The sequence below is a fragment of the Trachurus japonicus genome, chromosome 24, assembly GCF_045865225.1.
Source record: "Trachurus japonicus isolate A0001 chromosome 24, Traja_1.0".
Classification (NCBI taxonomy): domain Eukaryota; kingdom Metazoa; phylum Chordata; class Actinopteri; order Carangiformes; family Carangidae; genus Trachurus; species Trachurus japonicus.
Window position 1 is genome coordinate 10,111,796 of NC_140930.1, and position 27,347 is coordinate 10,139,142.

At 41.6% G+C, this 27,347-nt stretch overlaps 1 protein-coding gene across 24 annotated transcripts in view; it reads right to left on the bottom strand.

The window, feature by feature from the left end:
- ptprk (protein tyrosine phosphatase receptor type K) overlaps positions 1 to 21,268 on the bottom strand; it is a 115,248-nt gene extending 93,980 nt beyond the window's left edge. For 20 of the 24 annotated variants that reach the window (XM_085771267.1, XM_085771265.1, XM_085771255.1 and 17 more), the window contains exons 1-2: positions 20,931 to 21,255; positions 14,132 to 14,155 (exon numbers count right to left, since the gene is read on the bottom strand). In XM_085771267.1, coding sequence (XP_085627393.1) covers positions 14,132 to 14,155; positions 20,931 to 21,003 — 97 coding nt within the window. In that variant the 5' untranslated portion in view covers positions 21,004 to 21,255. Of the gene's footprint in view, positions 1 to 14,131; positions 14,156 to 20,930 lie in introns of all 24 variants that reach the window. The other 4 variants (XM_085771264.1, XM_085771266.1, XM_085771245.1 and 1 more) reach the window with 2 other exon arrangements.
- Positions 21,269 to 27,347: the final 6,079 nt, after the last annotated feature.

Consider the following 27,347-nt stretch of genomic DNA (forward strand, 5'->3'; position numbering starts at 1 on the left):
CTCTCTAAAGCGACGCTGCCTCCTGGGATGAATAAAGAGTGATGAGGTGGAGAGGGAAGAATAAAGTGATGATTGAAGTCATTCCGTCTTCACACCTACAGACTGGAAATCGTCCGCCAATTTCCGAGTTTCGCTGTGTTTACTGCACAAAAAGTGTGCGTTTGAGTGTGTGTTTCTCTCTGACAAATTGACTGCCTGACTAACAAGGAAGTAACTGGCTGACTGACAAACTGTCTCATTTTCTACAATCTGAACTTTTACACACAAACACACACTAACGAACGCAAACACACACACACACACAAGACACGAGAAGCGCACACAGAGCAGGATGACTGAGTGGACCCTGTGTCAATCCCAGCATGCCTCTCTGCCACGAGGCAGGAGATTCTGTCATCACCACAGTGACTGTCAGGACGCATCATCGGTAGCCGTGGCAACTAATTAAGACCTGCCCGTCAGGCCTGCGGTCAGCGTGGAAACTTCTACAAACACATTAACTACTGACTGACTATAAAACACACACACACACACTCTAGCCCGAGCTACTGTACCTGCCAGTCGGCATCGCATCAACATACACAGTGCATTAGTCACCACGCCTCACCAGTCATTAGTCACACACACACACACACACACACACTTCACAGATTCATTTTTAATCCTTACGGAGACGATACACATGTGGAACCTATTGGTGCCATTTTATTTTCATTGCTCATCAGATATTTGATCACAGTCCTGGCAGTTTTACACAAGTTTCTGTTATGTATCACACTTCATCACAGTGTTTGGTTAATGTGAACTCATGATGGAGGAAGTAAGAATGCTATTTAGATGTTTATTGTTGAGTTTGAGCGCATTACTCATACGTATTAGTCCACTGTAAGAACATGACTCAGATGGCATTTTGATAATGCTTTAACCTTGAAGGAAAAATAGTCAATATTTGCTGGTTCCAGCTTGTTAAATGTGAATATTTACCATTTTCTGAGCTGAGCTGCAAACTTGGGCTTTCTAGTCACATAAAATAAGATATTTGAAGATGTAACCTTGGGCTAAAGACTCACTGCATTGATGGGCCATGAAAATAAATGTTTACAAAATCTTAATTTGTGAAGTAACTTGTAACTTAAGCTGTCACAATTTTTTTAGTGGAGTTAAAAGTACACTAACATTCAAGTACCTTAATATGTGGTCTTAAATACAGTACTTGATGTACTCGGTTTTTACACCATTGGAGCAGATGATTCAATTTCTTAAATTTCTTTTGATGATGATGGACTACTTCCTGTCTGTCACTACGTCTCTCTCTCTCTTTCTCTCTCTCTCAATGCAAACTAATGTCTGTCGTTCAGTTAACAACATTAAAATCAGGCTTCAGCCTCAGTTGCTTTTGCCTCTTACACACTAATACTAGTGACTGTCCACATCCGTCCACACCACATTAAGCAGCGATGCGGGTTCACCGATGGAAAGCGGTGCATATTTGTGTGTGTGTGTGTGTGTGTGTGTGTGTGTGTGTGTGTGTGTGTGTGTGTGTGTGGTCAGTAATGAGGTGTGACGAGTGCGTGTCAGTGAAAGTTGAGTGATCGGCATAATGAGCAACAGAACGTAGAGGAAAAGAGAGGAGGGCAGAGAGAGAGAGAGAAGAAAGACAGGAGATGTGTAGCAAAAGGAGGAGCGGGATGTATTAATTTCTTTTTCATAACGATTGATTACACATCTAAAGGCAGATTGTGTGTGTGTCTGTGTGGGTTTTGATGCTGCTGGATATGTGAACTGACATCTGAAGAATGAGAAGTCGGGAATGGTGTCGATAATGTAATCTAACAATTAAAGGGCAACTGAACACTACATCTTTTTTTTTTTTTTTTGAAGTTTATCAATTACATCATTTTCAACATAAATCGATCTCGGCCCCATTAGTAAAACAATTTTCACTTTGTCCACAGAAAACCAAAGTCTCCTCTCTAGGCCTCCCCAAAAATCTGGCACAGTGAAACCTGAATCAAGCCGTGTCACGTTGTTTCATTAACTTGTGGAGGAGACATTAAGTGCTCTTTGGAAATGTTTAAATGTGATAATTACCAGCAAATTTTCAATGGACGAGGCCAACATTTTACTTTAGGGAGTGACGGTCAAAGTATTACTCCAGGTTATTGCAACCTGGCATACAACACGAGCCTTGATTTCACATTTCTCAGATTTATGTGAGTTAAAAAAAATAAATAAAAAAAGTTGGCTTGGCTGAGTGAGGTTTAGTCATCTTTACCTTTATTTACATCTCCCTTATTTAATTTTAAACAGCTTTAGCCAAAAACCTGAAGAATGTGAAACTGAATCAGGCCCCTGAAAGACAAACAGTGATTTCAGAGCAGAAACCGACCAATCACTGCTCTGGATTCCAGCCAATTAGCAATGTAAACACACACACACACACACACATATGAGAACAAAGAACAAAGTCCAGTTCTCATGTCCCCGTCTGTGTGAATGTGGGTTAACAACTTGTATTCATCCTGTTTGTGCAGGTCAAACGGCAGCATAACCATAACTCCAAATTAAAATGCTTTGCAGTGCATTCTGGTCTTTTTTTCTCCTTCCTCTCCCATATGGTTGGAAGCGAGTGTGTCTGAGAGTGTTAAATCCAAACCGGGCACAGATTGATGGGAAGGAAAAACTCGCCTTACAGAGCAAGATCAGACAAAGAAAATCCGGGCCCTGCATCCTATCAGACGAGCATAACTTTCACTCCCTCCCTCCCTCTGTCTCGCTCCTCTGTTGTTATCAGCAGATATGGAGGAGGTAAGGAATGAAAGAGTGCAGCTGCAAGTGTTTGTTGTGTCAGTCCGCCCCGGTCCGCGCTGTTCTCGCGTAGTTCCTTATCACACTTCAAGCAGCTCTTGCTCCCTCTCCCACGCACTTTTCTCTACCCACTTCTATTCTATATCATTTACTCCCATTTCATTCTGCTCCGTTTCGTAAAGGATTACAGTCCAAGCCTGTGCCACTCAGGTTAGGAGGCTGTAACGCACATCTAAATAGCATCTTATCGCGGTTATGAGCCATCTGCAGCACGTCGGCCGCCTCTTTTCTCCCCTACTTTCTTAAATTCCGTGCAGAAGGAAACGTTATTACAAAACAAATCGCTTTCATATCCATGTCCGCGGTATATTGAGAGGAAATGTTAAGCTGCAGGACCAAATACTGCTGACACTGACACTCACAGAAATACTTTCTGCTGGATTTATACATCAAATCTAAAGAAAAAAATCTCTATATAGCTGTTATAGGGTTTCATCACATTACAATAAAAAAGAGGTAAAGAAATTGCAACTTTGCAAAGCTAACAGACATGTTAGGAGACTGGTAGCAACAGTCCTGGTTGTTGTGGTGGTGGGATTCAACAGAGACTTCATCACTCAATTCACCTCCCATACACAGGGCTTTAAGGAGATCTGATTCGCATACATATCCACCTGCCACGGTACGCTGTCAAATACTGTACACTTAGTTCAAAACAGATGACAGCACTTGTTTAAAGGGATAGTTCAACATTTTGGCAAATTGGCCCATTGCCATAATGCCTAGTCTTACCTACTCCTAAAACTATAGGGATTATGGCAACGGGCCAATTTGCCAAAATGTTGCACTATCCCTTTAAAGCAGTTTCATAAGGTGATTTAAGAGTATAGATTAAAAACTAGTTGTAACAACAGGAGGAAGCCCTGAAATCAACCTACTTGAAGAAGCCAACAAAAAGAAAAATGTTTTTGTAGTCACAAGATACAGTATGCATTAGCGCATGAAGCCACGCTTCATTAGTTTGTAATAATACACCAAAAAATCACATCGCAGCAGCCAAGAAAGTAGATTAAAAGTCCACTTTAGAAGTCAGGACAGCTTGTGCTTATCAAAAATGAAAACTTAGTCTTCTGTCAAGCCCACTCTTTGTTCCCAGTGTCATTTAGAGAGAGTTTGGTTTTCTAAATTGTTCTCCCAAGTAGGTGGAGGTTTCACACTGTTCTCGGATGCGTTGGTTGCAAGCAACATCAGGCTGTGGATTTCTCTCTCTCTTGTTTAAAAAGGCAACATGATTAACGTGACTCATCTTCTCTGGAAACCCAGGAGACAAGAGCTGCATTTTGAGTGACTCAAAAAACCATCCTACGAACATTTCATTTGCATCAAACTATTCATTTTACATCGGCCAAGATCCCCTTCACTTTCCCCCAGAGTAACTCCAAGGCTGTAAAAGTGGTATTTCTGACACATCCAAGGTTTCATTAAAAATCCTCGATGGTGAGCTGGAGTGAAATGTTCAAACCCGTGTCATCAAATAGAAATATTCTACATGGTCTTGTGTATCACCTTATTATGTATGAATTTTATGACTACAAAACCCATCAAACCCCTTGTTCTGCATCTTTTATATGTGTTTTGTGCGTATTTGTATTATAAATTGTGTGTGTTTGTATTAACACAGCCAAAAAAAAGCTGTTTAAATCTCTGAAAATCTACAACTTTTCAATGAAAGAAACTTATCCACATACACATCACAAAGCCTAGTCTGTTTGAACTTTAAAAAAAAAAAAAGAAAAAAAAACTGAAAGAAGAAATCTGGTATCTGTGAGTGAGTGAAGTGAAATAATACACCAAAGAACAAAGTGTCCACCTACTTACATTATGTAAGCTGAGCTGTTGATAAAACAACAACTTCTAAATCATCAGATAAGAGGTCGTTTCACCCCTCCCAAAAAACATATTCAGCCTTATCTGTCAGCTTAGCTGTGGGCATAAACACCGGTGAGGTGCTGCTCCATCTTTGTCATTATGGACGTGTTTATAATCTATTGTTGTTTCCAAACAATGCTTACAGCAGCTTGTAACCACTGGCTTTACTACAGGAATGTTAACCCTAACCCAGACCCCAAGGAAAAGGACTTTGACATTGAAACATGTATGTCTTTACCAGCACCACTTCAAGTTGTGTCATATAAGAGAGCATCCCTACGGGACGGATGCTGTCCAATAGACTCTATCCTATTATTAGCAACACCAGATAGACCCTCTAATAGCAGATTATTTCTGCTGTAAGCCTATATGCATCAAAATCCCTGCTGTGACCTGTTTTATTCAGTCCACACTGATGAGCCTTAACATCAACAGCTCAACATCTTCACCAGTGACGATGAAAGAGTTAAGTGTAGTTCACAAGTAGAAGTGAATTCAGTGAAAAAAACCTGAAGTCACTCTCCATCCCCTCCTCTACCGCTGCCTCCATTAAAGTTTCTCCCTCTCCCCCCCTCTTTCAATCTCTCTTGCTCTCTTTGGACCACTAACCTTGATTCACTGTTCTACTCGACTCTGCCTCGGGCTGGGACATGCATCCTCGCACACGCACGCACGCACACACACACGTGTACAGAAGGGCACATTTACAAGCAAACACACAGCGGCGCATGCAGAATTGGGAGACCTACACATGTATCTGACCATGGTAAAGTAGAAGCGGTTAGTTTGGGGCCGGTGTGAGGGGAAAGTGTGGCTAACCGAAACCACATGTGGCTGACTCGCTCGCTCGCTCGCCTGCCTGCTCACTTGCTCGCTCCCTCGCTCTCCGTCCAGAGGTATGTAAGCCTCTGGAGTGTGTGAGTAAGTGTGTGAGGGGGAGGTGTGATACAGAGCAAACTGCAGAAAGAGAGGCAGAGTGAGCTCATGGCTCGACTTTAACCTTTATTTATCCAGGGAACAGCGGTGTCGAGAGCAGACATGCCGTTTTCTCGCTGTGCAGCCATACATTCACAGGGGAGGTGCTCTACTGTAACCACTGTTTTCTACTGGGGGGGTGTAGCTGCATGTGCCACTAGACTGGTCAAAGGGTTAAGTTGCTCTGCTCAAGGTCAGAGTTACTAATACTGTACATGAGAGCTACTACATCCACTTCATAGGTGACAAGACAGATGCTACAGATCTCAATGTCTGCATCCATATATTAAACTGTTTAATCGCTGCTCTGAGTTTGAAAGTACAGCTCATCATGTACTCAAAGGGAGCTCCATGAATTGTATTTCTGCACCTCTTAATTACTAGAATTTCATTGGGACTCACAAATATGTCCACTAAACAACAATAGCACTGTAATGGGACTGCTGCTGCAGACAAACTGGAATATTAAAGGGATAGTTCAACATTTCCTATAGTATTAGGAGTAGGTTCGTTATTATCGGTGCAAGCAATTTTTTAGAACAACTGAGCTGCTCAGAGCTACGCTACGGAGGCTAATGGGATTTCTTGGTTTCCCTCATCAAACTTATCAAATACACAATCCAACAACTCCAAAACGCTCTTGTGGACAAGTTGTGACCTGCACATTCACCATGAAATCCCATTAGCCCCCGTAGCGTAGCTCTGAGCAGCTCACGGCTCTGCTCCGCCGTTCTAATAATAGCTTGCACCGACAATTAAAGGTAACAAACCTACTGCTAAGACTGTAGGGATTATGGCAATTGGCCAATTTGCCAAAATGTTGAACTATTCCTTTAAAACATGTCGGAGAAACTTCCTGCACTGCATCATGATCAGTGGTGATGTCAATGTGCAAAAGAAAAAAAAAATCTGGATCTTATTCCCACAAATGTGGCTTTTCCCTTTTAAGTCCTGGCCTCTGTTTTTGCCCATATGCACGACATACAATTTGCAGCATGACACAACTTCCTGACATGTTTAACCAATTAAAACAAACGGCACACACTTGCGACTTGTGCGTGAGTGCAGCAGAGCCCCCTGCAAGACTCGCTAATTTATCAACAATTTACGAGTGACAAACATTTTGTGAAAGCGCTGCCATGTAAGCGAGTGGTTGCAGATCTCCCCCGGGTAGCGTGACTCCTGTAAAAACACTGCATGCATGCTGGTTGATTTCAAACAAACTTGGATTTTTTTACATGAGTCATTTTCTAACGTTTATGTCTCCGAAAGCAAAAAATCCCTTTTTGTTTTTTTTTTGCATTGGGATTTCATTCCGGGTCAACGCGTTGGCAAATGATAACAATAATGAGCAGAGATAGAAGCTGTTTATACCACGAAACATCAACACGCAAAGACTGCAGTGGTCAGGTCTCACAACAACCTGTACTTAACTTCACACGGCTCACTTTGTAATGAGGGACTAACCCTGCAAGACAGAGTGACGCTGTGTGTTAAGGTAGTTTTGTGTGCATGTGTGTATATGTGTGTGTATCTGTGTGTGTGCGTGAGGTTGAGTGTAAGAGACAGTTTGTGTCATGGGGAGGCAGAGCTGTATCTGCTAACCGTTACTCCAACAAGACAGCTCGCTTGGCTCACACACACACTGACACACGCACACAATAAACACACATGAGATGCACACAGAGACACTTCATTTACCTTTGGCCCAATATAGACATAGTGACAGTTAACCTAGCCACTTAATACAAAGAGACAGTTTCTCCTACAAAGACTTATATTCGTCGGGAGGGGAGGGTGTGTGTGTGTGTGTGTGTGTGTGTGTGTGTGTGTGTGTGTGTGAGTCAGAGTAAATCTGGCTGAACTGAAAACAGAGCAGAGAGAAAACACTAACAAAAGCATTCCAGAAAGTGGGTGAGAGAGATAGCGAGACGGAGGAGAAGAGGGACGCAGAGCAAGGGAGACGGAGGGGGTGAGAGTGTTTTGTGCCAGCGTGACCCTGTAGAGAAAAATTTGTTCTTCGGTTTCTGAGATAAAACATTGATTGTTTTCTATAACAGCTTTGTTAACTCACATCAACTTGGCCGGATGAAGTAAATGACAATATCTCTTGTTTTGGTTTCCATTGTGTGATTTTTACTGTTGCCTTGAGTGAGTTTTCATTAAAGTCACTGCAGCAGATTCACAATTATTGTTCCCACATGCTTCCCCTGAGAAGGCAGATGTGAGGGTTGTCTTATATTGGGGATCTCTGAAAGTCTAAAGATATTAATTTTAATAACTTTTATGACATTAAATGGCTTGGTTGGATCACTGGCAATTCATCAATAATGGATTTACAACTTCAGGAACCTGTGATGGACATTTTAAGGTTTAATCAATATTGAAACTAGTGGTTTTTGCAGCTCTTTAACATTAGTCTGTGCATTTCTGTCTTCATGTAGGGTGATTAAATGGTTGGTCGAACTTTTAATTATTTGCCATTGGTTGTTGTAATGACCGTCAGTTCCCAGATGTTAAGTTGTTAAAAGATATTTAACATAAATGCGACTCATTGTCAAGTTTTTTTTTCGTTTTAGATGAACATGTTGGGTCGTTGCTCCAGGTACAATTACATTTTCCACCTTAAACACGATCCTCTCACTTTATCCCTGTAACACAACACCATTCAGTCTGGATTTGGGAACATGAAGTCCCACCCTTGTTTTTGTTGTGGGGGAAACTGGAGAAACGTGGAGAAGAGGAGGTGGGGTAAGAACGGGTAGGAGGAGGAGAAGGGAGAAGGAGTGAGAAAGAGAGAGAAAGAAAGGGGGGTTGGGTTTGATAAACGTTGGGTTGCTTTGTTGAGGTTAGTGGGCCATAAATTCCAAGGAAAGGGAGGGATGGAGGAGAGGAGAGAAGAGAAGAGGAGAGAAGAGGAGAGGAGACAGGAGGAGAGAGGAGGAGACAGGAGAGGAGTTTGTTTGACTAAACTGACTGATTTTGTTCGACTCCACCAGACACGGTGGAGTCTGCGTAGTATCAACATCGCAGGGGGAGTGTGTGTGTGCAACAGTGTGTGTGTGTGTAGCCAGTATCAGCCTTACAGAAAAATCAAACACCTTCACATTAAGAATCTCAAGGCGTCCTCCCAATGAAAACATCACACGTCCTATTTTGGTGTTTTTCTTGGTTCACATGTTGCTCCACAGCTGCGTCCACTGGGAATTCCACTGCTCCGCTTTCTTATCACTTCCAGTGGAAAGGACACACTGTATGCACCGTTTGCAAGCTTTCTCTGTCTAATCGGGGCGGCAGAGCTCACGGTCAGCGTTTCCCACAAGAATTTATTCTGTGCTGCTCACTTAAAAGCACAAGTGCCTTGGGGAGTTATGGTCCCAGTAGGTGTTCCAGCCCTACGACCGTGAAAAAACAATTGTTTAGGTTCATGAATGCATAGAAATAAATCTGAATGGCCGGGTGTTTGGACAGTATAGGGGGGGTTGAACAGCAGCAGACAGCACGGGCCTCTCTGTAAGCTGAAGCTGTTGGAGGTGCCGTGTATTTAAATCCTGATGTAGGCCAGATGTTTACATATCATCCCCAACCTTTTCTTGATCCCTAAGAAGTATGCCGCTCAGTTATAACGTCTCATTTATGACGACAAAGCCTCATTGGATAAGGTTACAAGTCTGCCGTTAATACTATACTCACATGCCTGTGTGTATTTTTGGTCGCTGTTATCACTGCTCCTCTCGATACAAGGCCATAAAGTGAAGTGTGTCTCCAATGGAAGAGATAAGAAACCAAACCTACCGTCCTTGCTCTGTCTTCAGCTTCAGGGACGATAACATGAGGCTTCATTAGCCCAAATTAGATAAATCAAGTGTGCATAAGTGGGTATCACTATTTACAATTGCAGTAATCAATGTCAGAAAATATCTCATACTTGTATAAAAATGTTTAATGTAATAGTCCTAAAATAAGCAATTATTTGTCTAAACCTTTAGGCCTTATAAAATGATTGAAGTAATTATTCAATAATCAAATTTCTGGTCATTAACTAGCGATTAATCATTTGGTTTTAACTGTTTCATCACATTTAATGAAATAGAGGCGAGTTCAACTTGATAGCTGGAGGATATTGAATTATGATGGCAGATAACTTAGGTCAATATCTTTAATTGATGCAGCACTTCATTTATATAATAAGAGTACTTTGTGTCTACTATGTTAAACTTGCTACTGAAGTTCCTCTACATGACTTTTTTCTCAGACAGTGTTTCTGATACGGAGGCTGAGACGGACCAACCAGAGATCTGACAGACAGACAGATGTTCAACATTCAAATGTCTGTCTCCAAACTCCCACACACCGCCTGTCTGTTACAGTGATTGACTGTAGGTGCGTACACTTGTGCGCGATCGCTGTCAGACTGACCATGTGTCTGCAGTCATCTAGTCATCTGCAGACAGGAGGGACACACACACACACACAGACACAAACTGGATGGCGGCAGGCAGACAGACGGACACAGATTAGGACGCAGACAGACAGACAGATAGATAGACAGAAAAAAGAAAAACACTGTGTAACATCATTTAGAAAGGGGAAGATAGAGCTCGGGAATATCTGCCAGAAGATTTAAATCTCTGCTCACACAGACAGACGGAGCGCCAGCGCCGTGGTGATGTGAAGATACATAGTTGGGGATGGAGATGATAATCTTAATGGACCGGTCATCTGTCTGTAAGCCGCTAAATTCTCTCACATACACATACGCGCAAGGGGTTTATATATCTCGAAAGCTTTCTACTGCTCTTGAACTGAAATCAGCTTTAAGAGCGCAGGAGAGTGGAGTTATTGGAGAGGAACGTTAGGACGGTGAAAACAGAGCTCCTGTCTTTTTGATATGACTTCATACATACAAGGCAGAGACTGACTGCAGCAGAACGTCCTCTGGGCTTTTATCATGAGGCTACACACACAGATCAGGAATGAAACTGTGGTATGCTGCTCATATGTTGCTCATGGCTATGTGTTTGTGTGTGTGTATTCGGCTTCAAGATGGATGTCTCTTTAACTGTACTAATGTAAACCACTTCAGCGACTGCCCATGGCTACACACACACAAACACACAGGCTTTACCAGGCCTTTGGCTATGTATACAGTATCCAGTCCTTCTGAACCCTAACACAAAGACAGTCAATCCAACATAAACTACAAACACATTCTCACAACTCATTTATAGAATGTGTTTCTTTGCCCCTTAGTGTAACATTAACCTCCATAACTCATTTCTAACCTTAACCCTTAAGGCCAATTTATACTCCAGTATTGAATCAATGCCACAAGTGCAGCCATGTACGCTTTCCCAGAAACTGATGTGCACCTCCCTGGAGATGTAACTACAACCACAACTGTGATTGGTCAGCTTGGTAGCCCGTCTCATCCATGATATAGCCTTGACCCTCTTACACAGAGATCCTGCTATTCTGCCATTAAGAGGACCCCTCATTATGTCGCCTTTGCTTGTTTACCGTGAACCCAACAACATGCATCCATTTTACATAGGTCTCTGTGTTATTTGAATGAACTAGGGCTGTCAGAACAAACTTTGCTATTCGAACAGAATTCTAAATTTAAAAAAAAATGAGAACATTCTAAAGTGGAAACTGATATTTGAACAAGTGCCCTCCGCAACGACGCAAATTAACGTTGTGCGTCGCAACGTTTGGGGTGGTAACATGTTGATAAAACCAACAATTTTGTTGTTTGTTGTGCCTGACGTAGAGCTGCAGCTTCAAATTTACAAGTGGAGTTTTTTTGTTACGTAATTGTCCGTTCATTGGGCTGTGGCGGTGCGCTTATGTGTTCCCACACCACACACACCCTTTTTTTTTATTGATGCACGGACCACTTACATGTCGATCCGTGGAGAGCTATCGGGAAGGGATCAAGGGATCAAATGTGATTTGGTTGGAATGCCCTTTAGTGGACGCAGGACATAATAATGAGCTGGTATAGGAGTCTATAATGAGCTAAAAAAAAAATTTAAAAAACATTAAAAATTCGGGGGAAAAAACTTGAATATTTAACATAAGAAGCTTTAGAAATTCGTATCTGTTTTGGGGGGAAGACTGACAGCCCTAGAATGAACCAGGCTTTACCTGCCCCGTCTTGATTCACAAGAAAAACCAAGAGCAGTACAGACTTGCCCTTTTAAGGGCTTTTATTTCAAGTTTGACTCATGGCTAAATCTTAGCCTAACCTTTAAATACCACACCTTTATTGTCTCTACCTCATCTGCAAACTATCAGCTATGAACTAGCAGAACAATCTGGGTAGTTTTAGTTTCAGGGATTGAGTCTGGGCGAGCTCTTCTGATCTTAGTGAGAGCAGATGTAGAACCTGCCAGAACCTTGTTCAAGACCCTGTCCTGCTTAATATGAACTGACAGTATTTATGCCCTGCTGGGCTTTCATTAGGTCTCTATTAGTTCATTATTAAATTATTTGTGTTTTCAAGCATAGCACTCCAAAAGCCTATGTCTGACACTCCAGCACATGCAGAAAAAAAATATAGAAAAAATAAACCAAGCTTCTTCTTGCACTTTCTGAGGATTAACTACAATATGACCTTGTGTACAACCTACAGAGGAATTTCATTTCCTTTCATTTCTAAAATAAAGTATAAACACTGTATTTGCTCAGACTTTTGTCACAGCAAACCCGGTGGGATGCCAAACAGTTACACAGTGATCTCTCAGTCTGTCTGTCTCGGCTGTGTGAAGCGTCTGCGGTGTATTTTACCAACCTGTCACTTTCACAACAAAAAAAACAAAACAAAAAACAAGCCGCTCATTAACATCTAGACGCTGTGAGTGTTTGTGCGTGTGTGAAAGAGAGACGGAGAGGGAATAAAGATAGAGGGTACGTGTGAGAGGATGTGTGGCGTGGCTGAAGTGGACTCTTGTGAGAAGGAGGGAAGAGAAGAGAAGAGAAGAGAAGAGAAGAGAAGAGAAGAGAAGAGAAGAGAAGAGAAGAGAAGAGAAGAGAAGAGAAGAGAAGAGAAGAGAAGAGAAGAGAAGAGAAGAGAAGAGAAGAGAAGAGAAGAGAAGAGGTACTTGGCTAGTGAAGGAACAAAGTCACTCGGAGCTCCTTTATTAAAGAGCAGGCTTGACTAAACAAACAGCACCTGGAAACTTCAAACCTCCCCAACAGCTGTCTCACTACAGACAGACAGAGACAGACCAAGACGTGATGGGAAACACACAGACAAATGGCGAATAGATTAACTGACAGTCAGGCTGGCAGAGTCACAAAGGCAGACAACAGCAAACCAGTACAAGGGCGCTTCAAATATTTCATCAATTCAATTAAAGTTTGTCAATGTAAGAATTATTTCTGGGGAGCAAAGCAGCTGTGGAGACGTGACCTGGATGAACTGAAACTATTTCAACATTGAATCAAATAGTTTCAGCGAGAATCAAATAGTTCATCGACGTTTTCATACAATGAAAATACTGAGCAAATTATACTTCAATACTTGCTAAAGTAATAAGACTTTGTACTGGTCTGTCAAGATGAGCTGGTTTTAATTACACAACCCACAGTTAAATGAGCACCACGTCAGACCGGGATGGTTAGTAAAAACACCGAGTTAGAAGACGGGATGACACAACCACCGATTAAATCACTACAATGGACGTCTACACATTTAAAGGGATAGTTCAACATTTTGGCAAATTGGCCCATTGCCATAATCCCTGTAGTTTTAGGAGTAGGTTTGTTACCTTAAATTGTCGGTGCAAGCTATTTTTAGAACAGCGGAGCAGAGCCACAAGCTGCTCAGAGCTACGCTACAGAGGGTCATGGGATTTCTTTGTTTCCCTCATCAAACTCATCAAATACACAATCCAACAACTCCAAAACGCTCTGGTGGACAAGTTGTGACCTGCACATTCACCGTGCTATGAGATAATAACAGAACATTACGAGACAGAGTTGTTTTGACGGCTTGCCGAAAAACTGCACTTATATGCATCAGCGGTTTTGCATGGATTTACCTCCAAAACAACTCTGTCTCGTAACATTTCGTTATTATCTCATTGTCCAAGAGAGCATTTTGGAGTTGTTGGATTGTGTATTTGATGAGGGAAACCAAGAAATCCCATGAGCCTCTGTAGCGTAGCTTTGAGCAGCTCGTGGCTCTGCTCCGCCATTCTATAAATAGCTTGCACCGACAATTAAAGGTAATTAACCTACTGCTATGACTATAGGGATTATGGCAATGGGCCAATGTGCCAAAATGTTGAACTATCCCTTTAAGTTAGGTGTCAGTAGTTTTAATGACAACAAAGACTAAAACAACAACAACAGTGATGATGATGGCGGTAACAGATGAAGCTCAGCTCTTGGCTGGCCGGTCATAACTCACCCTTCTCAGCGCGCCCCATGTGAGCTGGGTCCAGTAGAAGCAGAGCAAAGAATAACAAGACAAGAGTTAGATTGGAAAGCATGCACAGACCAACACAAGTGTGCATGCTAGATGCAGTGTGTGTGTGTTTTTTCTTTTTTTAAGATTCAGCATCACCCCTCTGTGGATCCACAAGAGTAAAGTGCACTTAACTTTGATAATAACATTACACAAGCTACCTCTACTCATCCATAATGCTGGGCTTTTGCATATGGCTGAGTACTGAACGTCTGTATCTATTATGAAACCAAAATAAATGTGTCCTCAGTACCACAGCATCTATCAAAGGATGTTTTCTCTTGATTTACTCCTACTACTTCAATCTTTGATCAGACACTTTCTGATCTGAGTCATACATTGGCCAATTTTAGACTGGCTTTATTTAGACAAAGTGTTGAGATTCTCTGTAGTTTATATCGATAGGCCTTTCACTTGGAAAAATGATTGTTTTTAATGTATCACATGCATCAGGGTTATGAGATTTCAAGCAATACTGTTGAAAACACAAAGCTGTTTAGCTTGAAGACAAAGTATGAGGCATGGTTTGTTGTTTTTTTTGCAGGTCAATGGCCAAAAACACTGAACCAAGTCATGATATAATAAAGCACAGCACCTATAAAATAGCTTTCAAGCGCTTTGAAATGTTCAAGCTTTATTGTCTCGTTGCATGTACTGCAATACTTGAGAGCCATTCTCCTTAGAAACATTGCACAGCAGCAAGAAAATGAACCAAACGCCTCAGAAATAATGTGAAACAAAAGCACAATCACATAATAATAAATGTATACAACCTCTCATTTAGCACAGCCGCACTTCAACTGGTGCTAAAAAAAAGTGCTGTGACCTATCAGTTGACTAGGTCTTCACAAACTTTAGCTCTAAACCAACACATGTCCGACCTCAACCTTTAACCCCTGCTTCACCTCAACCCCCGGTTCCCCTAAAAATAATCATTTTCCCAAGACTGTCGTCACCTGCCTGCTCCCAGTCTCCTCACACACACACACACAGGCCATGTCTCCATTACATACATCATTATCATCACACACAAGACTACACAACTGGTGCTGAGGCTGTTCACATTTGTGTCTGTGTGTGAATGTGAGGCTAGAAATGTGTGTGTGCACTGTAATGTAATTAATCAGCTGAGAGTGTTGATTACTTAATCTGTCATTAGCCAGCCGTGTGTGTAAGAGTGTGTGTGCAGGAATATGAGTGTGTATGCGAGGTGGCAGTGTGTTTCAAGGCCCCCTTGTACCGACAGCTGTGACCAGAGCCAAACAGGGCAGAGCAGAGATTGATGATACTGGACTAATACCATCATTCATCAGGGATGTGATATTTCAGGGATTCTGGATTTGTTTTGGATGTGCTGCTTCGCTTCATTTCCACTGGGACTGTGCTATCTCCTTGGTTCACTTCCTGCTCGCTGACTGATGATTTACACCCATCGTGTACCAGTGCCTAAAGGTTAATCCTCACAATAGCAGCAGGTACTTTCCCATTTGTCTGAATTGTGCATGAAATATCCGCTGGGGAAGAACAAATATTCAACTCTGACTTATGACGGAAATGTTGTCATGTTGCCACTCACTGCTACAAGCTTCTTCTTAAAGTATAAAGAGTCTTGTTTCTCCGACTCCATTGCCATAGTAACTGATAAACAGCATTATAGGGGAGAAGATATCTGATTGATTGATTAATTATATCATATATATATATATCACTTGTTTAGGAAATAGCAATTACATCCTTGTGCTAAATAAGAACAAATCTTTCTTGTCTATGTCAATGACTTGTTTAAATGTTCTACTTTAAAGGGATAGTTCAACATTTTGGCAAATTGGCCCACTGCCATAATCCCTATAGTCTTTTATTTGTCGGTGCAAGCTATTTTTAGAACGGCGGAGCAGAGCCGTGAGCTGCTCAGACCTACACTACGGAGGCTAATGGGATTTCTTGGTTTCCATCGTCAAACTCATCAAATACGCAATCCAACGATTCTGCTTGCCGAAAAACTGCCCCCAACAGGAACGCGCATCAGCGGTTTTGCATGAATTTACCTCTAAAACAACTCTGTCTCGTAACACTCCGTTATTATCTCATAGCGTGGTGAATGTGCAGGTCACAACTTGTCCATGAGAGCGTTTTGGAGTTGTTGGATTGTGTATTTGATGAGGGAAACCAAGAAATCCCATTAGCCTCCGTAGCGTAGCTCTGAGCAGCTCGTGGCTCTGCTCCGCCATTCTAAAAATAGATTGCACAGACAATTAAAGGTAACAAACCTACTCCTAAAAGTATAGGGATTATGGCAATGAGACAATTTGCCAAAATGTTGAACTATCCCTTTAAGAGAAGTGCAACATTTCATGAAAACTTTCCACTTACAAGAAGTTTCATCTCAAAATGTAGTAGGGGTAGAAAAGGAGCAACATTTCTAAAGTCTAGGGGAGGCAAAAACTGAAGGGGGGAAAAAAGTCATCACAGAAACGCCATGATGTATCAGCATCACTGGTGCTCAATTAACTGTGCCCTTTTAAATGTGGCCTCAGGGACATAACCAGGTTCATGCCCACATGCCATACATTCATTTAGGATCCGTGTCCTGCTCTGATAACAACATGTCTGCTGGTTAGCGGGGTTTCCTGGTGGTATGTCGTTCTCCGTGAAGTCTGGAAACCTGAGTCTCAACCTGTGTCAATCATGTCATGTTCTCACTCTCCCTCACGCTTCTTAACCCTCTGACAGCAGCGAGAGGTTGCGCCGTCGCTATGTGTCGCTAATCCACTTTTCAACGCAGACCCTCAAATTCATTCACAGACACACACAAACACACACACACTCGTGCACACACACATACTAATGAGGGATTAGCTAATGAATTCTCTCAACAGATTAATTACATTTTATACACACACGCTTGTGTGCACGCAGACTTCATCCCCAAACGGCTGAAGAAATGAGCCAGTGCTTTCAAAGACTTTTTTTCTTTTTCTTTCAGAAATCTATGGCTAAATTGAAATCCGCAGGAACAGATTGGCTCTGGGCAAAGTGGCGTTTCATTTGAAGAGAAGACATTAAGATGGATCTGAAGGATGGCGAAGTCAAGCATTACTTTTAACGAGTAAATAAATAAAGCAGCCTTTGATTTGGCGCCATTTTACATGGCATGAGTAGAATGAGGCATTCTCACGTGAATCTAAATGAGAGGCAAACATTTCACTGTACTGTGGAGGGCTTAAAAGCATCGGCCTCCCTCTGCCTCTCTTTCTCTTTATGTGACAGCAACACACACACAGAGAGACACACAGAGACACACTCGCACTCCCTCCTGCTGTTTTCACAGTCTCATGAGCGATGGAGATGCCCATGGCCAAAAACCGATGGTTGCAATTCTTGTTTTTTTCATTTTTCCTCCTCTCTCTCACTATCACTCCCTTTCACTTCAGAAAACAGACAATTTCATTTCATCTTCCAAATGGTGCAGAAAAGTAATTATAATTTAACCAACTTGGTTTTAATACTCAAAATACTAAAATAATTTACAATTATAATTAAACCAGCTCAGATTTGGCGCTCAGTGGCAGCGGCAGTCTTCTAATTCGTCTGGAGACTCTAATGGAAAACAATTATTTCACTTCATTAAGATTAAAGACGCTGGGAATCTGTGTCACAACTCGATCAGAGAGGAGACAGATTTAGAAAGTTGTCAAATTAACATAAAGTCAGCTACTGACTTTGTAGAGGCAACGAGACGCGTGCTCATTCACAATTATTACACTGCCTTTAAAAAGCGATAAGGCAAAAACAAAACTGCAGCGAAACAGCATGATAAGAGGAGACGAGAGAGACTTATTTACATAAATGCCATAATCTGTAAGTTTAACTTTCTAAATGGGAAACTGGGAGATAGCGACAGAAATGAGACAGAATTAGAGGAAAAACATCTTAACACAAACTCTAAATGACTTTGTGGAGACGTGATGGACAGTTTTCCATCATCGCCTTTTTCTCGTCCTCGTCAGTGAAACAGGAACTGATGCTGCGTCTCTCCTGTGATTCGCTGTGAGTTCATTTCATCATCGACTTGACTTCCAATCTGACAATCACCACTTTTTTCTTTTTTTTCCCCTCAGTGGCTGTTCACACTGGCTGCATTAATGATCTGCTTATTAACCCTATCCCCTCCATCAGTTGCACATTTTATTGAAATTAGATTCAAGTGCTATCCCCTGCACTCTCTCTGCATTAAGACTGTTGTGACAAGTACTGTATAGCCAGTTTTTTACAGTACACACAGAAAAGACATGGGAACTGCATAGTCCTTTTATAGCAAACAATCATTTCCCAGCTTTATGCTATAGTTGCTATTACTGTAGCAGCCCATCTACTTCTTATTCTGCTACACAAACAACACAAACTTCTGTTTTTAACCCCATTCCCAAGCTAATGATAGCCCACCTCCCACACTATGTAAAGCCTCATCCAGTCGGTAGTATTTACTTGCAAATTAACAGCACTCAAATTCCCAAAGAGGCCTCAAAGAAATTCCACACATTTGTTACCCATAGGACCAAATGGCCACAAGGGAGGGGGAGAGAGAGGGTGGGGGTAGCTGTGGGGGTGGGGGGGTGCAATAAAACGCTCACAGACGACGAAGTAACCTAGTAATTAATGTGTAATTTCTATGCAAATCATTAACAGGCCCAGGCGAACGCTGGAGCAGAAAACGACATTGTTTTACTATTTCTGGTTATTTCCTGCGCGCAAATGGAGCGTGATGTGTCCTTTATTGGAGCCTTATATGGTTTTGGTGTGATTTTTGGAGGTCAACTTTCAAACAGCTGTAGGAGTCTCTCTCCCTCTGTCTCTGTCTCTTCCCCCCCCCCCTCTCTCTCTCTCCCCTCTCTCTATGCTGGAGTTTGGAGTCGAACAACAGCTGAATGCGGAAATAAAACGCACAGCAGTTACGCAGACCGAGACACAGGTAGGGAGAGTTCCGAGAGAGAGAGAGCTGCAGATTATTCTGTGCTGGGATCGGACCTGCGTGCTTCGGCAACGCTGCTGCAGGATAACTTCCCTGACGAGTTCATTTAGAGGACTTTTGCAAAAGGAAAAAAGAAAAAGAAAAGAAAAGAAGCATCGTCCGGAGTGCATCAAGCAGCTCTGTTGCAGCCTTTTCCCCCACACATCGCACACGCGTTTCTGCAGACTAGACGGACGGAAAGGAGGCAAATGGCAACACTTTCCGATGCGGGTTAGTGTTTAAACTTGCGTCCGGGAGCAACCTTGAGCCCAGCAGAAAGGCTTCCCATGCATTCCCAGACAAATCAACCATTACTTGCATATCACGGTCATTTCATTTACTACATACAGCGACCGTTTAACCACGACTATCGGAGTTTAGATTTCACCCCCGGCACCCTGCTGATGGTCCGTAAAATCACGCCTAACATTACAGATTCCCCTGATTTACAGTTTGTCGTGTGATGAAACCGGAGTCTTCAGAGTAAAAGTAACCGGTCCTTTGCATCTCTTCTTCTCAAGTTAAATCTGAGGGATGCGAGTGCCAGACTTTCTTCATCAAACAGGCGATCTGCATACAGGCTATATTCCGCCAACCATTAGGTTTTATTGCACGCAGCGCGAATAAAGTTGCAGTAAGAGGATCATTTGCTCCGCAAAAAGCGAAGAGCTCGCGGCGCTTGCGAAGAGAACCGACCGCTGCCTCATACAAAAGAACAGGAAAGACTTTTAACCCAAAGAGGATTAATGCATATAAATAACAAACAGTCCTAAGTGCATTTAAATAAAAAACAAAGACTGTGTTAATTGTTAAACTCTCGTGAATACCGCTTATCACTGCACCAAACCAGAGCAGAGTCACAGTATGGAAACACCAAAAAGTGCAAGATCAATGCAGCAAATAAAGAGAATATCAGTCATCATCATGGTAGTCTACTACATGCATATCACAGCCTCGTTATTACAGGTCCATCTCTGTGTGCACTGTAACTTTTTCTCCATTCACGCGCAGCTCGCGGGGCTGCACGGCTCCACGGTGAACGATGTTTCCCCTCTCTGTTCATACAAGCTCTATGCTCTGCTTACAATGTATGTTGGTCGCCTGCACCCCAATAAAAACATATAGGCTACTGCATGTTGCCTGATGCAAGTAATTGCAGCTTGTGTCTTTTCCCCATATCAGACCAGCTTCTTTTCTTTTCTTCTTTTTTAAAATATTTGCGCAGAAAATCTTGCGTCCTGAAATGCAACATAAACACCCAAACGGACATGTTGCAACTTAGTTTTAAACATTAAATACGGGGAGTTCACGGTCCGAGCAGCAGGACCGTGGTTAGTCATGTTTGAGGTTACAAGTTCGGCGCAGCCTACTTGGCAAACAGGGTAAATTCAAAAAGAGCTGACAAGCTCATCACCAGGGTTCACATCGGCCACGAAAGAAGAACAAATCACATTTAACAGCAACCAAGAGCATCTATAGCTACTCCCAGGAAAGTGACTGTCACCCATCCGAGGGTGTTTGAACACAGCACAGAAGAGGTAAAAACAGGCACGACGGTGTTTTAACACAGAGGTGAACTTTTCTCCGACACCTAAGCACACCTGTCGGGGATTCATACGCGTACAGCGGTGGAGAAAAAATGGACATAAGCTTATCGTGTGTGAACTTTCCTTCCACCGCACCGACAACACTCACTGAAGTCCGTGTTCCCCCCCGTAGCACTCGAGCTCTTACCTGTCGGTATTTGACCGGAGACTGTCGAAAAGAGAAGCAGGAGTCCCACGCAAACAGAGAAAAGTGTATCCATGTTTTAAAACGTGGCCGTGCCAGAGTCTGTAACAGTTTTCCCCCCCGCCGGAAAAGTTTTCTTTTTTCCCCCCGTTCCTCCTGCGACTTTCTCCGTCCTCTTCTCCGTCTTCGGTCTTCTTTATTTTCTCTCTTTAGTGAGTTATTATTCCTCCTGCTGTCGTGCACCCATTCTCTCCTTTCTCCGCTTTCTCTCCTTTTCGCTTCCTACGGGCTCTCGCGGACACTACACTTTGTTTCACGCGCAGTGAGTGAGCGCGAGCGAGTGAGTGAGGGAGAGAGAGAGGGAGGGAGGGGGCGCGAGCGCAGCAGAGAAAGTGCGTGACGTCACGAGGTAGGAGTTGGAAAAAACCGCAAATTGAAAATAAACAATGCCACAAAACGTGAATTTATTGTTATAATGTTGTTATATTTTTTCCCCTGTAGGTCATCCTTACATTATCACTGCATCATAACAAAAGTTTTCCCTCATTATGGCATAAAAAGGTTTGGTTTACTCTATTTAATTTGGGTCTCCATAGGTGGATTTATCATACATTTTAAGGTTTAGGATCTGACTTGTTTTAGTGTTTAATGTGATTTTCTCGTTTTTCCTGTATGAAGAAATTAATACATAAAATCACAAGAAAAAGTAATAATAATCCATCACATTTCATAATCAATAGCCTATGTCCAACAACATAATTTTTTAAATAATAATTCATTGTTAGAGGTATCTACCAACTTTACAACATTAAAATATCTAAACTGAGATTAAATCATTACAATTACAGCTATATAGTGAAATCTGTGATTAGTGAAATATTCATTATATAGATTATATTTGTTGTTTATACAGTAATTTGACCTGATAGTGTATCAAAAAGTAAAATGTTTTATATAATATGACCCCCTGGATGTGGCGATTTAATGCAATGAGTAGGTTTTCAGTTACTTTAAGTACATTTTTCTGCCATTCTTCTTGCAGAAGACACTTCTTCGCAAGTTAAGTTTTGAATGCATGGCTTTTACTTGAAATGATTGTTATGTATGAATGATGCTTTTTTTCTTCCACTAGGCTATGTATTTTGTAAGTTTTGTTGCAACCCTTTGTATTTCTTCCATTATGTAGGGTGCCGTGTATTAAGAGTTGTACACACAATACAGTGCAGAACAGTAGCAAATCATTTGCTGACATTTTCCACCCTCATACTGAATTATACTTACAGTGTAAACCTTGAACAGTCTGCCTTGTGAATATTGTACTTAATTATGGTCTTGCCAGCAAAGCAAATTTGAATTTGAGAAAGGGAGCTGAGGTAGAGAGATAAGAGGAGAGAGCTGGATTCATTATCTGTTGACCTTTTTCTTTCTGTAAGAATGACAAACTCATAGGCTGAATGTAAAATAAGTTCATGGTTATGTAATAATATGGTGGAGACAGAGATTAGGAGTAGTTATTTTTCCCCTCATACTGTTTACTCATCATTAACTACTCATGGTTTGACTTAGGCAGCGCTACAACATATCAGAAATGTTGATAAAACTAATTTCATATGGCGTATTCAAATTCCATATCTCTGTCCACGCCTGGGAAAAAAAAAAAGGAAAAAGGATAAAACTGTGAAATCTGAAACTGCAAATGTAAAACTGAGAAACTATAACCACATACTTTGATATGGAAATGCAGTCATGCTGATAAACAGGGACGGCTTTGGAGAAGCTGGGCCCTGCGACAGCATCTCAACAACAGCTTTGACGCAGAAATATTTATGATTCCAGCACAATCCAGGGCCCCTGACCGGTTGTGGGCCCCCCCACCTCCATAAGTATCGAACCAGCCCCCATTCCCAAACCAAACACACCCCTGGTAGTGAAACATTATAGTGGATTATGATGCAGAATAGAAACAACTCATATCCTGCTCATGTCAGACTCATGCAGATAAAAAGAGAGGCGAACTCAGGTATGTTACGTCACGTAGTTGCGCTTATGTTAATTTCTCTAAATTTAACTCATGAACAAAAAAAAAAGAAGGAAGAGGACAAAAATCATTTTCTTTCAAAGACAGAAACCAGAGCAAGTAGGAGGCTTGAATCTGCAACGTCATCACTGTGTAGAGCCAGAAGGTGCTGCTTCCTCTTGATTTAAAGGAGACCTTGAGGATGGTTGGTGGACTGTGAACATAACTGTACCTTTTTATTTTGCGTGAAAACCTTTCTATCAAAGTGATTTGAAATACTGCAGCCCTCTGGCTGAAGGATGACCTTTACATCTCTTGTTTCATCAAAAAAAATGGCACACGTTAGCAGTCCGTTTTTTATGTTTATATCATAGTGGGCGTATACTATACTGTTTCTGTATGCTCAAATCACATCACCTGACCACATTTCACCATCTGCCAATAGTCGTGACAGCCCAGCTTGTCGGAGTGAGGCTGGATGAAATCATGACAGGCCTTCCAAAGAGACAAAATAGATGCTTTTGATTTGGTTCACAGCTGAGATTTAAAAAAAAAAAAAAAAAAAAAGTGGTGTGGATGGAAATGTACAAGCAGGGAACAGGTGTGGATCTTCTCACTGTGTTTTGTCTCTCTTAGTGCCACCTTGCCAAAAAAAAAACAGGAAAAAAAAAAGTGTAGGCTACAATCTTCATCCCAGAGTTTCTGGCTGTGGGAAACGAGAATATTCACATAGACAAACTTTGGTCACCGCGGAGACAGTAAATTAATTTCCAGACTCTCACAGTTGCTGCTGCAGGGACGGTTGGTGTGCTGGTAATTGCAGGTGTTTCCCTACTGCTCCTAAGAGTGAATGTGACTGTCTGGCCTGGAATTGTAAAGTGTCCTGCAAATAAACCTGGATGATGTCCTGTCACCAAATATCACTCCGATGCTTCCTCTCTCGCTTCAAAATGTGGATTTAATTTGCTATTTGTAACACAGTGCTGGTACCCCCATCATTACACGCAGCACTGTTGCAGGTATCAGGTTGTTATTTACAGTTATTTCCTCATACACACTGCTGTCATAACATACTTGTGTATATACGCTGATGCAGGCAGCTTTTACATCTGCAGCTGTGTGTACAGTGGGCTTGAACCACCCAAGTAAACCTATACTCTAAAAAACAGAAGTGATTTAGAATGGGTATACACAGTGAATGCAACTCTGTAAGCATGTAGAATAGATGAACAGATCTATTCAGTCCAGCATGTGACAGATATGCACCAAAGTGGATTTTACTGTTAAGATTCTCCATTTCTTGTGTTTTTTCAGGAGTGCTTGTGCAAACATTGTATTTCACAGTATGCATCCAGTGATTTGAAGATGTTTGTATCTCCTCTACCATTGTTTTTTTTCATTCACATCAAACAAAACTATCATGTTGCAACTCTTATCTAGCTTCAGGTGGCAAAAACCGACAGCGGAAAAAACGTGGCAGGTAGTCATTGCTTTGTAATAACAGATCTGGTTGACTGAAAGTTAGGTTATTTTTTCTTAAAAAGTGCTGGAAATGGACAGCAAGAATGAAAAGATTTTCTTTTCTTTTCTTATATGGAACCACCAGATGACCCTGATGCTGGTACATTGTTCATGTACAGGCAATTTCCAGCCATCTTACCTGTCACAGCACTTCTTCACCAGCGACTCAGTGCAATTCAGAGACCGAATGTGCAGTCCAGTGTCTCTGGTCTACGATGGATTGTGGAAAAGACTCTTCCACCTCCTCCTCCTCCTCCTCCTCTTTCAGTCCCAACCTATCACCAGAAAAACACACACACATCACCAATCCACAGATCTCTATAAAACACTTTCTGTGACAGAAAATTTCAACCTCACTTAGATTCAGTTCAACACAATAAGGGCAAGGTTAAAGGGACTACGAGGAGTTTCGGATTTCACACTACATTTCCCATGAGCCTCAGCGTGCATGGTGAAATTCTTGGACCGGCACAAGACGGACAAAAGCGAAACTAGCATTTGCCAAGAATGTTAATCAATGTTAATTAATCAAGAATGAAAGTCGGAGGTTCGAAGACGATCAGATACCGCCGTAGTTCCGACCATAAACGTTGCCAACTAGCGATCTGGAGGCGTTATTCCCATGACCCGCTGGGCAGCGTCTGGGAAACCGAAACTAGGAAATGCTGAGCAAGTCAACCACTAAATAATAATATCAAAATAACTATAAAGACAAAACGATATATTTATCGAACATGGACCCATTAACAAGTGTGGGTAACATAGATTCATCCACATGAATATGAGACTCTTTTAAAACCAAAAGCAAACTCCTTGGGGTCTCTTTAAAGAAATAGAAGAAATAGTTTACGTTAATTCACTACTACTACATGGCTAGCCGACTGCCAGACACTCACGTTTGGAAATCAGCACTTACACGCTGATAAATAAAGTAAATTACAACTCACAATTTCATCAGCTTTCTTGCATGACAGACTCTTTAGTGATGATCAAATCTTCAAGTGCTTGATAATGTATTTATATTTAAACCCAATTAATGAAACTGCTGATATTTTATTTCATCACCTCTTGCGGCGCATTAAATTGTGAATTGTCTAATATAGATGTAACAGTGAGGGATGCTGAGTTGCCAAATTTACAAATAAAGTGCACTTAACCCTATATGTTAATAAGTACAAATAAATATGGTCAGATTATGCTTGTAAAACTGAAACAGACAGGCTTGTCCCCCCTTGTCTCTTTATTAATGGCTAAAAACACCAGGCTGCAGTTTTTTGTTTAGGTTTGGCCCTATCGACCTGTTGGTCTGTGTGTCTGAATCTCAGAAACCGGAGGACAGATTGCCATGAAATCTTCTACAGACATTCCCAGAGGATGAATCTCACCGACTTTCCCTCTTGTGTCACAGTTCTCTGTTTTTTTGTTTGTTTTTTGTTTTGAATTGAAGCGTCTGAGCAACTATTTGTAAGATTGCTGTGAAAATTTGGCACATCGTGTTCCCCAGAGGGTGGGTTTTAATAACTTTGATCCCTCCCTTGACTTTGCTTGGCAACCTTATTACCTGCAAAACTAATGATATTGGCAAGCGTTAGCATGATCACACACCAAACTTCAGATTATGAACATGGTAAGACTTACTGTACATCTGTTAAAGATGTTAACTGTGAACGTGTTAGCATGCTAACATTATCAGCTGACTCAGCCTCACAGACCTGCTTACAGCCCTGTTTTCACACGCAGCTGGTGCCTCAGATGTAGAAACTACCAGCTCTCTTTTTTTCCCAGTGTCCCTCTGGCCTATGATTGATCGACAGCTCTGTGACCCTCTTGTTATGTTACACCCACCTGTTAAGGTAGGACAACTGTTTTCTGCTCAGTCGCTCTGCTTTATTCTGCGAAAAGTCAAGACTAACCTTCCCTGTTGTCCTCTTGGTTCAGGTACATTCAGAAGGCTGAATTTTAAATAAGTGGAGAAAATGGAAATGTAAAATTCATCGGCCTGCACTATAGGCACCAGCCTTGTCTTTCTGTTTTGGATAAAGCTTTGACCCTAACTTTTAACCCTAACCCTTGTGACATCATTATAATAGTGCATATGAAACAGTCTTGACTCCAGTAATGAGAAATGTGAACTTGAGTGTGAATAGACACATAAATGTAACTTGTACTTTTCTTTTAAAGCTACAACCTTCACTCCGATGCGATGAATATGGAGTCCTTCGAATCCTCGGAGTCTTTGAATGTTTGAGTCGCCGTGTAAAAAATAAACCTGCTGAATTAAATTTATTATACAGAGAACCTGGCATTAGATACTCCAGGAATTTTGCTCTCAAATGCGATAACTATAATTTATAAAAACAGAAGGAACGCAATGAGATCTATAACTAAAGCCAGGGAATAGCAAATAATTCATGACATTAAAATGGCAAAAATCAAAGCAGAACGGACCAATCAATACATCGCTAAATAAAATAGGGATACGGCTGGAGTATTAGTAAAATTAGGTTGATGGGAAAAGACCAACACAATTAGCCAAAAGACACTTAAAAGCTCCTTTCAGCTGAGTTGAATGACAACAATTCTCTGTGGATTTTCTTCCAATACAATATTGATCCATTGCTGATACACAAATATTGACTCGTGGAGCTTTGGTGAGAGGACCCTGTTTGTATATGTTGGCGAGCTTGTATTATTGAGGATTAATGTGAATTACTAAGGACTGAATTTCACCTCAGGCACCACACTGGACCTAGAAATATTTTAGGACAAGGACACAGTACCCTTGTAGCATGCCAATTTGTTGGAGTTAGTCTGTCCTCTGTAATTATGTGACACGAAAAACACACAGATTAACCCATTCAAAGATAACAGTTTGTTTTCTT